This window comes from Electrophorus electricus, chromosome 12, assembly GCF_041902795.1.
Source record: "Electrophorus electricus isolate QZ-2024a chromosome 12, ASM4190279v1, whole genome shotgun sequence".
Classification (NCBI taxonomy): domain Eukaryota; kingdom Metazoa; phylum Chordata; class Actinopteri; order Gymnotiformes; family Gymnotidae; genus Electrophorus; species Electrophorus electricus.
This window is the reverse complement of record NC_137508.1, coordinates 10196428-10210860: the sequence shown is the minus strand read 5'-3', so window position 1 is coordinate 10210860 and position 14433 is coordinate 10196428. Positions and strand designations below refer to the sequence as shown.

The window sequence follows — 14433 nt, the reverse complement described above, 5'->3', positions numbered from 1 at the left end:
AGGCTATAGGCATTTAGCGCAATTTACAAACTTTTTCACAAAGGAATCCACTGAAGCCATTGCTGCTGCTGCCTCTGTTCTCTCACACATCATTTATAACACATTACTCCAGCCTCTGTCTCTGTACTGCCATCACACTGACCCAGCTGGAATGTCCTGTATAAGCCTATTTGGAGGGGAAAAAAGGGAGGCAAGGATTCAACAAGAAAATGAAAGATAAAACGCAATTAGAAATGTTACAAGCATTTCTAAGCATCTATCAGATCAGGGATGTTTATGAATCTTTTCTTTATAATCAGACATAATCAACTGAAGCAAGTGTAGGCACAGTGATGTTTATTTCCTAGGATAGACTTAGCTATAGGAAAAACTAAGTTAAAAGCAAAGGTAGGCTGAGCCAGTGCATCAGCATTCAAACAATTAGCCAGACATGTCAGTAGATTTGTGAATGGGGGTCTAAGTCCTCAAGGAGAATAGCAAAACTGGACAAGAACAAGCCATCCATTAACACCTGCCCTAAACAACGAATTGTTTAATGCAGAAGTCGTTCGTTTCCTTTTTCAGTAATGTTACATTTTAGCATTTGTTCATCAGTCATCATGGTTTCTAGGTTAATGGCATTTTCACTACCATGTGATTTTGTTTCTGACAATTATAAGATATCCAAATAATGTATTTTCTTTACGTTTATGCTGAAGTTACACAGTTTTTCAGCCACCATTATAGCCAAACATTAGTCAATATATGCAAACTGATATTCAATACCCACACCAGTTGGAACCCGTTACCACCACATTTTAAGATAAGACTTTTGACCTTATCCTAAATAAGAGCTTGGTGGAGCAATAATATGAGATAAGCACTGCGGTCTCCTGAAGTCTAACAGAGGCCTCTGCGTGGTACTCAAATCATTCTGAAAGGACACAGAATCTCTATACTCCCTTATTTTTTTAATGTTATAAATATAACTAATTCAATGTTAAACCTCTTTTCCCTCTAAACATTTATGATCTCAGTAATCAAAATGCAATAGCAAGGTGTACTGCTAGGTAATAAAAATGTGTAATAATAAATGCTGAATATGTAATAACTATGTAATAATGGGGTATAATAACTACATAGTTACTTGGTGTAATAACATTGTATTACAACATATACTGACTATGTAATAGCAAGGTGTAATTAAAATGTAATAATGAAGCAAAGTAATAACAAAGAAGTTCTCTGTAAATATGACCAAAACCAGTTAAGGACTGTTCCTGAGAGTCCAACCCTGTTCTGAAGCGTGTTCTAACAGTAGTAGCTATCAAATACTTATCAAATAACAACAAATACTACTGATCCATCCAACAGTGTGCATGTGCACACTGAGGTGAGGCTCCAAATAAATAAATAATTCTAGCAGCACTTCATGTACAACCAAGGTTATGCTGTATAATGTTTGCTGTTTCCAGTACTACACAAGAGGCAAGCTGACTGTCATAGAAACAGAAGCATTTTATGCAGACCCTGATATGCCATTTAATTTTTCACTACAATGATGATGCCTCTTTATGCTAAGGTGGATTAATTTTCACACTAAAATTTATGCCTGCATTGAGTCACCTCAGAGTTGTCCTAACTCAGCAGTGTAAAGGTGATAATGACTTGTTAGCCAAAAAAAGTCTGTATCTATTTAGTCTGAACTAAAAATGTAATTCCATTGGTTCATTGTTTGGAGTCAGTGGATTGTGGTCCATTGCTGTCTTTAAAGACTGCAGCTTGATTCTTAGGTAGACAAGCTGACATGGGCTATATCCAAGTCACAAGTTGTTTTTCCAGTCTTGGCTATTGTACTAAGATCTGTAGATTCTTTGTATTTGCATTCCTTGAGATTCTTTTTTCTTTTCTACAACATCAGTACACTGAAGCACTGCATGCAGTTATGAGATACTGATTGTGAAAAGGGACACTGAAATATAAGAGGAGGTGGATCCATTTGGGGCATAAATGTTATTTTTAGGAGAGTGGGGAGAGAGAAGTGTGAGGCTGCTGCTGACCACTGCAGAGAGGAATGTGCTGAGAGGGAGGCTGTGCTGATACCCCACCCCACCCTGCAGCTGCTGCTGCATTCCAGCTGGCTACCGAGCAATCACAGGTGCCTTCTGCTTTTTCCAAGTTTGCCATCATTTGCCTAACATGAACTTCTTGACTCACTACTCTGCTAAATTGGGGAGCAGCTAATTGGGCCTGCTTCTCAACTACACCCGTCTGGATCACAGATTTCTGTGCACAAGCCCCAGTTTAGGGGTGTGCTTGGTATATAAGCCAATCAGCAGTGAGGATATGTGGCCCACCTACAAAGGGTCACAGCATCAATCAGGCATTGGATGATACACCACACTCTTTCATGAGCTCAGCAGACTATCAGATAGGCACACAGACAAAGGGAAAAGAAGCCAAAGAACCTGTTGTAATTGCCACTAGACAGTGGAATCAGGAAACCCTAAGAATATCCCATATTAGAATAATCATTTAACCTCAGCTCCAAGGTATGGTTTTTAACTTTGCACTGACATGCCCTAATCTAAAGACTAATTATCTATGAAATAAATTAAATATTCTCAAGTTTGGTTTATTCGTCACATACATAGTCATACACAGTATAACTCGCAGTGAAATGGTGGAGAGTGCTCTGTCCAAACTGAGGAAAAGAAAACAGGGGTGCATAGAGAAATATAGATATTCTCTATATGTGAAATATATATATGCAAGATAAATATATATATTCTGGTGGTGATTATAATATTACCACTAAAACTAGCAGAAAAATGTTAAATATTTCATGTATTAAGAATAATTCCACATGCATAGAATGCACTTTATTTTTAATTTGTATCATTATTATTATCTTCATGCAAACCCCCCCCCCCCCCCCCCCCCCAAAAAAAACAAAAAAAAAAAAAACATTTTTAGCTTTAGATAAACTTTGGTCAGTGATGAAAATAAAAATAACAAATAACTTCAGTCAGTTAACATATACACACTGTGCCAGACTCTGATAATCAGCCTTGAACTTGTGAAACTAGTAGTTTACGACCTGGCTATTTGTTCATTTAGCTCAGTCAAGATTTTAGTGTATTCAGATTAATGACAATAGCACTGAAGCTATATTAGCTTTTCCCTGTGCATTATATTTATTATATGAATAAATATAATCAATATTTTATCGGGGAACAAAACAGGAAAGTGTAATAAATAATTTAATGAAGGCTTCCTGCCACACCTTGCTATTCGGCCCTGTTCATACAGTTTTTTTCTGAGGTTCTATATATTGTACTCTGAATGTTGACCTGAACTAACCACATCTACTTTTAAACTAGGACATGTTTTTTTGTATGAACCCTGTTTAAGTAGTTAAAGTGAAAATATTCCTAAATTATGCCAACTATATATATATATATATATATATATATATATATATATATATATATATATATATATATAAAACAATACACTAAGGCTATACATCTTAAAATACTCTATCCATGAGTCAGCATAGGTATACCCCATCTTAAGTGTGATGATTCAGTGACACTTAAGGCCTGTCACCATTCCATCAGTCACTTCATGATGTAGACCAATAAACCAGATGAAATACTGGTAAGGCCAAAGCACTAATACAATAATCCTCCTATTTTGAGCATTTCTGTCTGCTGTATGTTTCTGTAACCTTTTGTTCACAGTATCCACTATCAGATGTGTTATTCAATTGCAGGAACAAATGTTTCATATATATAAGTGATGCCAGATCAAATAGAAATGCCCCACTGGAGGATCAATATAGCACAACAGTGTCACTTTGCACCATTGAGCCAAAGTCCAGAGCACACTGCTTCATATGCTGGGTAGACAAGTTGTAGAAAGAACTCTTTCGTACACTCCATTTTTCAACCAGTTGTTCACCACCAAAATAAATCTTTCAAAGGGCTCATAGAGACAGGCTAGGACTCTGACATATGTCCCTGCTCTGCTCTGACCCCCAGAGCAGTATAACCAATGTTAAATTTACTCCTACAGAGTTTGTTACATCAACCTTTTTTGGCAACAAAAAAGGTTTTCATACTACCTGTTGATTAAGTTTTTTTTTCGTAGAAAGAAGCTATACAAGAATATGATACAAATTAACTAAAACCTGTTATACCATATTGTACTTCACACCTTCGACTGAAATCATGGCCAATGTTTTACTGAAATCTGATACTTGAAAAGTGAGTCAGAGTGTGTTCTCTGATGAATATTAATGTTTCTTCTTTCTCTTATAAGCATGTAACTCATAAATTATATAATCATGTCTATATGGGCAGTAGTTTTGGCTAAAAAAGTAAATAAAAATGACTAGACTGTTTCATCTTAAACTCAGTCACACAGCAGGATATATATGTACACACTTACTGTTTGTGTTTTGAATGACGCAATAACAGCAATGTCAACAGTCTGCTCACTGTGCCTTGAGCCCTATCACTTTATTGTGTCATGTGTCTTATGGTAGTGTATGCATGCCTGTTGGTTATTAGCATGGCTGGGTATCATATATTTAATGTTGCGATGTTTATCAGGGCAGTGCCATGTGGTATTCCTTTTTTCAAAGTTCAAAGTTCAAAGTTTTATTTGTCACGTGCATAGTCATACATGACATAACTCTCAGTGAAATGCTTTGGTAAATGCTCTGTCCGAGCTGAGGAGAGATACAGGGGACTATAGGGAAATGGATGTGGTTTGATGAATAAATAACTATGTAATGAAGGATGCACAGGGAATGTATGATATGTATATATACACAATGTCTAATTTCCATGTTTTTGTTTTACAATTTACAGGGTTTTTTTTACCTTTTTTTAATGATTTTATGATGTTATTGTGGACATCATACCCAGAGTACACAGAGTAGTCCCTACAGTTCATCAGTTGCCCTGATTCAGGGCCGGAATGGCCTGTGGGAAGAAGCTCCTCTTCAATGTTGGTCTTCAGGGAGCAAAAGCACTTCCCTGACCTCAACAGAGCGAAGAGCCTATTGTAGAGATGGGTGGGATCCTTCACAATCCTCCTGGCCTTGGTCTGGCACTGCTTGTAATATATGGTCTGCAGGTCAGGGAGTTCCGTATGAGTGATGCGCTCTGCTGAACGCACCACCCTCTGGAGTGCTTGTCTGTCCTGCTTGATGCTGTTCCCAAACCAGACTGTGATGTTCCCCGTGAGGATGCTCTCAATAGTGCAGGTGTAGAAGTTCCGCAGCACCTCGGAGGGCAGTCTGAAGTCTCGTAGGCGTCTGAGTTGTTAAAGACGCTGTCGAGCCTTCTTTGTGTGGCGGGACCAGGACAGGTCCTGCGATATATGAACTCTAAGGTACCTGAAACTGTCTACTCTCTCCACCATTCTGACTTAGGTACCAATGTTGGCATAACTGGTATTTCCTTTTCAAGATGTTTTAAAGCACAGGCACTTCAATACTATAGCTATAAAATAAATAAACATTAAACAGCCTGGTTTTTAATTTTATCACATCTGTCATACAAGTTCAATCACTATTTTGTTGTACTTTCAAGAAATAAGATTTTGGCAGACAGGCCTAACTTTCTTTTTTGGCAGACAGGCCTAACTAACACAGACCTCCAATCAAATTAACCAAAAGCTGGAAATAATCCACCCCATCCCCGTGAGTACTGACATATCTCAATTCTGTCACGGCTAAATATTATTATGTAAGACACTAAATATTATTATGAACAACAAAAATCTTGTTAAATATGAAGCAATTATTTTTTATTTGTAAGGCTTGATTAGCTTTTGGAGTTCCAAATGACATGGCATCAGAGTGTGAGACACTGAACCTAGCACTCAGGGCTCACAATTCCCAAATTCTCATAGACATCTGATCACAGGAAAGCAAGACCTACCGCAGAGCCACAAATACCCTATGGACTGCCATTAACTCTACACTATTTGTCAGAGTATAAGGGGTTAACTAAGAGCTCCTAAAGCTTTGAAGCCCCTCCCTCCAACAACTCCCCCTGGAATGGCTAGCCCTACTGGTTCACATGACATGCGTGTATATGTAGGTTTGTGCATGTGTGTGTGTGTGTGTGTGTGTGTGTGTGTGTGTGTGTGTGTGTGTGTGTGTGTTTGTGTGTGAGTGCACGTGTGCGCATGAGAGTGTGTGTTTGTGGGTGCACACGTTTTCTCCTGGCCATATATAGGAGAGTGTTTGGGTCTGAGACCTGTTGATAATCAGTGATCTTACTGTATCTCTCTCTTTGTTTTTCTCTTCCAAGGTCTTATATACAGCCTGTGAGGAATATAAAGAACACTGCAGTCTTGGCCTACTTCAGCTGAGGTTGGAAACTATTTAAAAGCCCCTGCCTCAATCCATTATTGTTTTTTAACATAATTTCAAAGCTCTGTTACCCTGTCAACATGGATGGAGTGAATGATTTTCATGATGATTCCTTCATGTTCACATCAGAGTCAGTGGGAGAAGGCCATCCAGGTGAGTCTTCATCTTCATAAAAATACTTTAGCGTATCTCCTATTTTCTGTATAATGTCTATAAAAATCTTTATTTTATACAGCTATATGAAATATTTGTAATGCTGTGTCCTCTGTACCAGTCCATTTTATGGCAGTCTGTAATAAAACTGCCTGTACATTTAAAATTTTCTAATCCTGTGTAGTATCACACATGCAGTCCTGCTAGCAACCACCTGCTGACACTGCATTCCACTTGCTTCAACAAGTGCTCATTGAGAGGCCAGTGAATGCTAATCCCTCTCACATGACAGAAGGAAATAAACGTAATCTAGGTTAGATGTGTGGCAGCAATTGTGTGACAGGTGCAATAAAGGTAGTGAAGCTGGACTGTTACAAATACCAACTTTGACCATTCATGAACTATTGCACTAGCCTGTGCAGAAGAACTAAGGTGTTGTGCATGTGACTGGATTTTAGACATTGACCAGCAAGGTGATTTACACTTACAGTGAAAACATTTACCATGTCAGCCACTCAGGTTCTATTTCATTCAGTGAGCACTGTTACTCACATGCCCTGACGCTTAGCTACCTGAAGTGTTACACTGCATTAAATTAGTAGCTCTTTGAACCTCCAGCCCTATTAAACATATAGCAGTACATTTAGTACATTTGGTAATACTTCAGCATTTATGTGTGATAAAACTAGCATTTTCAATGACATTTTGTATCAGATACACAGTGTATCAGATTTGGTTGCTAGACATCTGAGCATTTGAGCATTGTCTCACAGCACAGAATAACCCACTGATATTGCAGTTTTTGAAGTTTTATGTGGGAATTAGCCAGACCTCTGATTTCTTATCAGGCAGATGGCTGTTGGTTCATACTGCAAGGGCAGCACACTTAAAGCCTGGGCAAAATGAGTGATGTCCACCACAACTGAAGAGAATGCAAACAGGCTGTGTTTTCACTGAATGCATTCAGTAATATCCATTCAACCTTATGAAAGTTAAGCGAGAATAGAATTTTTCATTAAGACAAATCCCTCATATAGTCATTAGCTCTCTCTCAGTCAACCTTTGAATCTAAATCAATGTTAAGGGTTATTGATGTGTGGGGAAATGTATAATCTATGCTTAATCTTTTTGGTTTAGTTTTAGACTTTACAACAGCAACACCTGATTCCATTCATTTTAACCCGTCGTCAGTTCTCTGTTACCTCTATTGCTGTCTGATGTAACTCACATAAGCTGTTGCCTCAGTGCAGAATGGCCTTGAACATGTCTAAAGCAGAAGCCGGGTGGTTTTGTTCCCTCAGTACTGCTTAGCTATGGTATCTCTATGCTATAGTATCTTTATGGAATGGTATCTCTTTACTGGAACAAGAGCAGCATTTTATGAACTTAGCATGCAAATCCCACTACCTGGTGGGAGTTCAGATTCTCAGGTTTTCCTTCATCAGGTTTTCCACTTCTGGCACGCTCATCACAAATCACCCAGATTCTGTAAGGCTGATTTGTGACGATGTCTGTTTTTAAAAGCAGTATACAGGTAATTCTAAAGACAAAGGAACACTTTAACTGAGGCAGAATGAGAACGGCCAGAGGAGGACATCATTCTCCTTTGTTATCATATTTTGTTCTCCATCTTGATCCATCTTCTTCTCTTGTGATTGTTCTTTTCCTTTTTTTTGTGACAATTTTAAGTTGTTTAAGTGTGAAATTTATATTTAAATTTAAATTTAGTAGGCTTAATGCAAAATCTTAGTAGGCTTAATGCAAGATCTTCATAAATGCCTTGGAATTATTAAAGTTAGCCATTGTGCATCACTATGGCTCATGTAGTTGTTTGTAAATAGACTTTTCAAAAGTCAGAGCTGGTTCATTACTCATTACTTTCACCGAACGCTCGCCTCCCGCGAGTCACATGGTTTGGCCCGCTACATGAAGTGGGAGGATCTTTTGTTTGTTGTCACACCTGCACACACCAACACCTTGTCTTGTCTTTATGTATATAAACCCTTGTCCTTGTGTGCAGGGTACTGGTCATTGTACTCACAGATGTTAATGTAGTGTGTTTAATAATAAATGTTCTTTTCTTAGTTGTTAAATGTATCCGTGTTTATCGTGTTTGTTTGATGTTGACCGTGTTGTGTTCGTGTTTATCATTTGTAATACGTAAGTGGCACTCTTGTCTTTTGTTTTGTGTAATTAAATGTACGTCCATGCCAAGAGAGTCTGTGTGTCCTGCTCCATGCCCTGCGGCACTCTGGCCAACATGTTACAATTACATCTTTGGTTGCTGTTTCTTTGGTGTCCATGCCAAATTCAATTTTTGCATGGAATCTATGTCGTATGTGTCATGAATAACAGGTAAGGTAATATTGCAGAAACTATAGACTGTGGAAACATTTGTGGAATGTTTTCAGTTTGAATAAACAGATTTACTCATTGTTTTCCTCTTTCCTACAGATAAGATTTGTGACCAGATCAGTGATGCTGTCCTTGATGCACACTTGAAGCAGGACCCTGATGCCAAAGTGGCCTGTGGTGAGTAAGTACTGTGACAAGTCTACAAGACACAGTAACTGCACTGTGGGCTCACACTAAAGCTCAGTGGATCGTATTCAAATTTGTGAAGTTAAAAACTGTAATAACTGGAGAAATGTGACACATAGTTATATTTTGAACATGATAATCATGAACTCTGGCATTAAGGGCAACTCATCACAGTATTTCAGCAAAGGCTTTTTAAACCTAAAAAAATAGAATGAAAAGTGATCACAATAGATTACCGAGGTGTGCAGTCATTGAAACTGTTACTGGTTGTAGTCTTTTAGCAGCTATTCTGTAATCTGTAGAGGAATACATTTTCAAATGTAAATTTAATATCTGACTTTCCCAGTCCTTGGCTCTGCTGTTAATCTGACGTTTTTTGCCTACCTTCTGTTAGTGTGACTATTATTATTCTCCATCTGTTCAAACCAAACTAGTCATGTCACTAGTAAAGATCTGCTTTGTTATAGATTATCTTTATCTGCAGAAATTGTTTATATAAATGTTTAGTTCTAGTTTTTTGCACTTCTAGGTATCAGCATTAATCCCTGTATTTCAACAGGATTCAAGTTCAATGGTATCTTGGACTCTAACCTACTGTACTGGCTAGGCTGTACTCTATAAGTAAATGACAGCACTTTGTAAGCTCCTCTGGATAAGAGCATCTGCCAAAATGCCATAAATGTAAATGTTGTTTGTGGACATTCTGATTCTTCATTTTATATACACTGATTATCTTACATACAGAGACTGTATGTAAGACTGGTATGGTGCTTCTATGTGGTGAGATCACATCACGGGCCAATGTGGACTACCAGAAAGTTGTGAGGGATACCATCAAACAGATTGGTTATGATAACTCTGATAAAGGTAAGAATGCCCAAACAAATGGTTTCAAGTCCAATTTTAGGATTTGCAGAAGTCTGTGGATTTCATTTAAATCCATATCTCCCTCACATCAGGTTTTGATTATAAGACCTGCAATGTACTTGTGGCTCTGGAGCAGCAATCTCCTGATATTGCACAAGGTGTCCATGTCGACAGACACGAAGAGGATATTGGAGCTGGAGACCAGGTAATAACTCACCTGAAAGGACAAAAGTGTGAATGAGAATTGTGAATTAGCAAGAATTGTAATGGAGATATAATCTATGCTTTCTCTTTGTAGGGTCTGATGTTTGGTTATGCCACTGATGAGACTGAGGAGTGCATGCCCCTGACCATTGTCCTGGCCCACAAACTCAATGCCAAGATGGCTGAACTCCGTCGTGATGGGACTATTCCTTGGCTCCGTCCAGACTCCAAAACACAGGTTAGAATACATTGCCATGGTAGATGGATCTGTGATGGTGATGGCTACAATGTCTTAGAAAACACATAATGCCAACACACCAGGGCTTCAAGGTGCTGAATGTAGCAAAGCAGTCTAGTTCATCTCATCAGATGCTGTGGTCTTAAAAGTGTTCGGTTGGCCAATAGCTGTAGTCCTTGTTGAATAAGTCACAACTGAGTGGTGATCTCTTTTTATGGCTGTGATAAAACTGAACTTCAATGACAGGTCCATGGTCCTTACAGCTAGTGAAATGCTTCTGTGTGCTTGTCAGTTGGCCTTTAGAGTATACATACAACCCAAGCTGTTGTCATCTCTGGAAGATGAAACCTTTTTGCTATTTTGGAGTTCTTGACATTGTCATACTGGAGGTCCAGAATTGCTCAAAGGATTTATGTCATGTGGTATATGTCTTTTAAGAGGCTCATTTGTCTGATTTCATAGCATTGCCAATTGTTCAGATTACAGCAGTGCTGTTATTTCTGTTGCCAACAACCTTAGAAACTTTAATTGGCCATGTTTTCAGTGTTGGATGCCTTATTATGGTCTGTTGTTTTTAAATTTGGTACCACTAAATTGTGAGGAATATCAAAAATGCATTCCAAAACTATTCACAAGATATACAGTAAACTATGAGCACCCTTTTGGCTCTCTGCTCTCCGAAGGTGACTGTGCACTACAAACAGGAGAACGGAGCTGTGATTCCACAGCGCGTGCACACTGTGGTCATCTCAGTGCAACATGATGATGTCATCTCACTGGAGGAGCAGAAGAGGATTCTGAAAGAGAAGGTCATCACGGCCGTGGTGCCAGCCAAGTACCTTGACAACAAAACCATTTACCACCTGCAGCCTAGTGGTCGCTTTGTCATTGGAGGTCCTCAGGTAAACCACTTCATTCTTTGGCACTCTTTGCTGCTTGTTCTCAAAATGTTAAAGCATGATTACTGACAGAATGACTGGTATAGTGAAAGAACAGGCCCATTAGCATCTGCTCTGTCTCTCAGGGAGATGCTGGCGTCACGGGGAGGAAGATCATTGTGGACACATATGGAGGATGGGGCGCTCATGGCGGTGGGGCCTTCTCTGGGAAGGATTACACCAAGGTGGACCGCTCTGCTGCCTATGCTGCCCGCTGGGTGGCCAAGTCTCTGGTTATGGCCAAACTCTGCAGGAGAGTCCTGGTGCAGGTGAAGGAACCCATGACACATTCACAAGAGTGAGCAAGTGTGTGCACGTGTTCTCTCTGTTATAAGTGTGAACATCATGTTTCAGTAATTGCTGGCAAACTGTAGATGCTGTGGACTAATTGTATTTAGGATGAAGATAAATGTGAATACAAAAAAACAAACAAACATATTGGCTTCATACATTGGAGGTTACTTGAGTTCATGATCTACTTGATGATTATCTACAGAGCGTATGATTAAAGTATTTCTTCTCTTGTTGTTCAGGTATCTTATGCTATTGGAGTTGCCCACCCCCTGTCTGTCTCTATTTTTACCTATGGCTCTTCTGAAAAAACAGAGAAAGAGCTACTTCAGATTGTCAACAAGAATTTTGACCTTCGGCCTGGTGTCATTGTTAGGTATATATCCATATTGGTGTTTGTTTTTGTTTGAGCCATGAAACAATGTCAGCGCTTGAAAAGAAATGCCCTACAAAACAGTCAGGCATAAGTGCTGGAAAGGATGGAAGCTCCAAAAAAGTCAGATGTGCTTGAAAAGATAAATGCTGACTTTTGAGTGTTTGTAATTTGTTGTACACTTTTAAACTGAACAATCTAAAAAGGAATTCCTATGATTGTGAACACTTCGTTTCAACCATGAACACTTCGTTTGAGTGAGTTGTCACCATGTTATTTTTTATTAATTTGTAGAATTGTATCTCTATCATATAAATTCAATTATTTTGTAGACTGACTTTGAAAATAGTGAATCACTTTGAAATAATTGTGTTGATTTCACAATTAATTGAGTTTATTGTGTTTTTCATTACAAAACATCCACGGTAAAATATATGGCATATTGTATTGTTTCGTGAAACATTCTACATCACTGTGTTACATTCATTACACGGTTTACAATGGCTAGTTTCCATATGAAGCAGCTACTGCTCTTAAGATGTCAAGAGGGTTTCTGCACACAGTAGTATCAATTCATCAAAGTACTACAGGCAAAACAAAAAAAAAAGAAAAAGAAAACAAGACCAGAAACATCTATTTCTACCTAATTTTTTAAGATTGATATTCTGTGATAAAGAGCTTACAGTTACACAGGGGGTAACAATAAATGAAACGTAAGAAAAGTAAATCTGGATTAAAATGACTAAATATTAACTTGCAAATGTAATGAATAGAAGAAAAATTCCAAAACAAGAAGAAACAGCTGTAAAAGTATCTGCTCAAAGCCCACATACTTCATTAGTTTCTACCATTGTACATGATTCATTTGTGCTGTCAAATTTGCTCTACCAAAAGGCAATCCAATATTGAACAGTGATGAATTTCTTCCACTGACAGGGACCTGAAACTGAAGTGGCCGATTTACCAGAGCACTGCCTGCTACGGCCACTTTGGCCGACCTGAATTTACCTGGGAGGTGCCCAAGGACCTGAAGTATTAAGCTGAGCAAGACAGTAAAGAGACATCCATGAGACAACCACAAAGGGGCAGGATAACAGAGAACAACCTCACAATCTTCCACCTCTTTCCATAATATCCATAACGAATGAAAATTATCTCTTGCTGTATAGAAGTTCTAGGAGTGTAGGAATCTTTTATTACTACACAATCCAAATTACCATACAGTCATGCAGCATTTAGGCTCTCACCTAATTCATTTTAACATGTAGAATGTTCTTACGCATTTCTAATTTGATTTACAAGTTATTCTAGCAACAGTTTTATTGAATATCAAACCATCATATGGACAGTGCTTAGCATGGAATGATTTCTTGCTTTACCCGCTCTATTTCAGAGCCCAAAGCATGGATATTAATATTTATAATTGAAATAAATATAAAATCATTAGTCTTAAATCTGTACTACAGGCCAGTTCCAACTTAGGTACATTGCATGACAGTACCAGATCAGACTCACAGATAGAAATGTTCCATTTTTGAAATAGTGAATTTCACAGATTTTAAGTTCATTATAGCCTGTAACAATGGGTCATAAGTCAAAGTTAATTTAATTAATTTTTTGATTTCTCCAAGTATCTTAATATGTTATATACAAGTTAGCATCTGAATATCTACCTGTGGTATATTACTTTCTTCTAGAACTTACTGCAGCTTAATGTTTTTTCTATCTAAAAAAAAAATTAAGTTGTAATATTAAAATGTTTGGTGTGAGGCTATTATTGATGCTAAAACATTGCAAGCAGCACATAATATACAATTATTTCTGTGCGTTATGTCTAATATGTTAAAAACAATCTTTTTATAGCCTCTATATGGCATTAATTGTGTAATATAAGTGTTGTAGACTGGAGGCAGTGGTAGACTGATCACACAAGTAAGGAATTCCTGCCTGTTTACATGTACAGATTCACTGTAGTGTACAAAAACATTACTCAGCAGAGGCCAGTGTTTATTAACTAAACCCACATCAAGCTGTGACTAAGAAATACATCAGCCACAGTGGGACTGTTATCTTTCCATATGTCTCCAAAAGATGCTACTCCAGTAGTAACCACTATAGTATTACATGCTTCCATAAGGCAAGTTCTTTTTCAATGACTTCTGTATTAAAGATTTGTAATATGATCCATGTAAATAATTGTGAATAATTATTAATAAACTATTGGAAAGCAGTACCATTTGTCATTGTTTATAATCTGTATCTGCAGTTGCAGTTTATGTGAAAATCAAAACTGTGCCTAGAGACAGCGCACAAACAGAATGTGCATAATTTGTCACATTCTACTTACATGCAACGCACAGAGACAGAGCCATTCAGCTAATTTAGAATGAGATTACATGTCTGACAACTTCTGATATCCACCTTATCCACATGACACAACCGAATTTCAAACAAC

General features: G+C 38.0%; 1 protein-coding gene across 7 annotated transcripts; it reads left to right on the top strand.

Moving 5' to 3' along the window:
- Window positions 1-6169: 6169 nt before the first annotated feature.
- On the top strand, window positions 6170-14211 carry mat1a (methionine adenosyltransferase 1A). 7 transcript variants are annotated; one of them, XM_081724486.1, is made up of 10 exons: window positions 6183-6373; window positions 6503-6526; window positions 8981-9058; window positions 9812-9934; window positions 10027-10139; window positions 10233-10376; window positions 11060-11278; window positions 11401-11583; window positions 11848-11981; window positions 12915-14211. In XM_081724486.1, exons 4-10 carry the CDS (start codon window positions 9832-9834, stop codon window positions 13015-13017), a joined length of 999 nt encoding a protein of 332 aa, XP_081580612.1. In that variant the 5' UTR covers window positions 6183-6373; window positions 6503-6526; window positions 8981-9058; window positions 9812-9831; the 3' UTR covers window positions 13018-14211. The 7 variants fall into 7 exon arrangements, 5 of the variants coding, with proteins under 5 accessions (XP_081580610.1, XP_081580609.1, XP_081580612.1 ...); XM_081724487.1 differs by having other exon boundaries at window positions 6503-8881; XR_014126443.1 differs by having other exon boundaries at window positions 6170-6526; window positions 11401-11612; window positions 11848-12235.
- Window positions 14212-14433: the final 222 nt, after the last annotated feature.

Bases quoted from the DNA above. Each gene is read 5' to 3' on its own strand.
- mat1a (XM_081724483.1), top strand. From the start codon at position 6,454: ATGGATGGAGTGAATGATTTTCATGATGATTCCTTCATGTTCACATCA. The intron at 10,140-10,232 runs GTAATAACTCAC...TTCTCTTTGTAG, and splicing joins ATATTGGAGCTGGAGACCAG to GGTCTGATGTTTGGTTATGC. The intron at 11,982-12,914 runs GTATATATCCAT...TTCCACTGACAG, and splicing joins CGGCCTGGTGTCATTGTTAG to GGACCTGAAACTGAAGTGGC.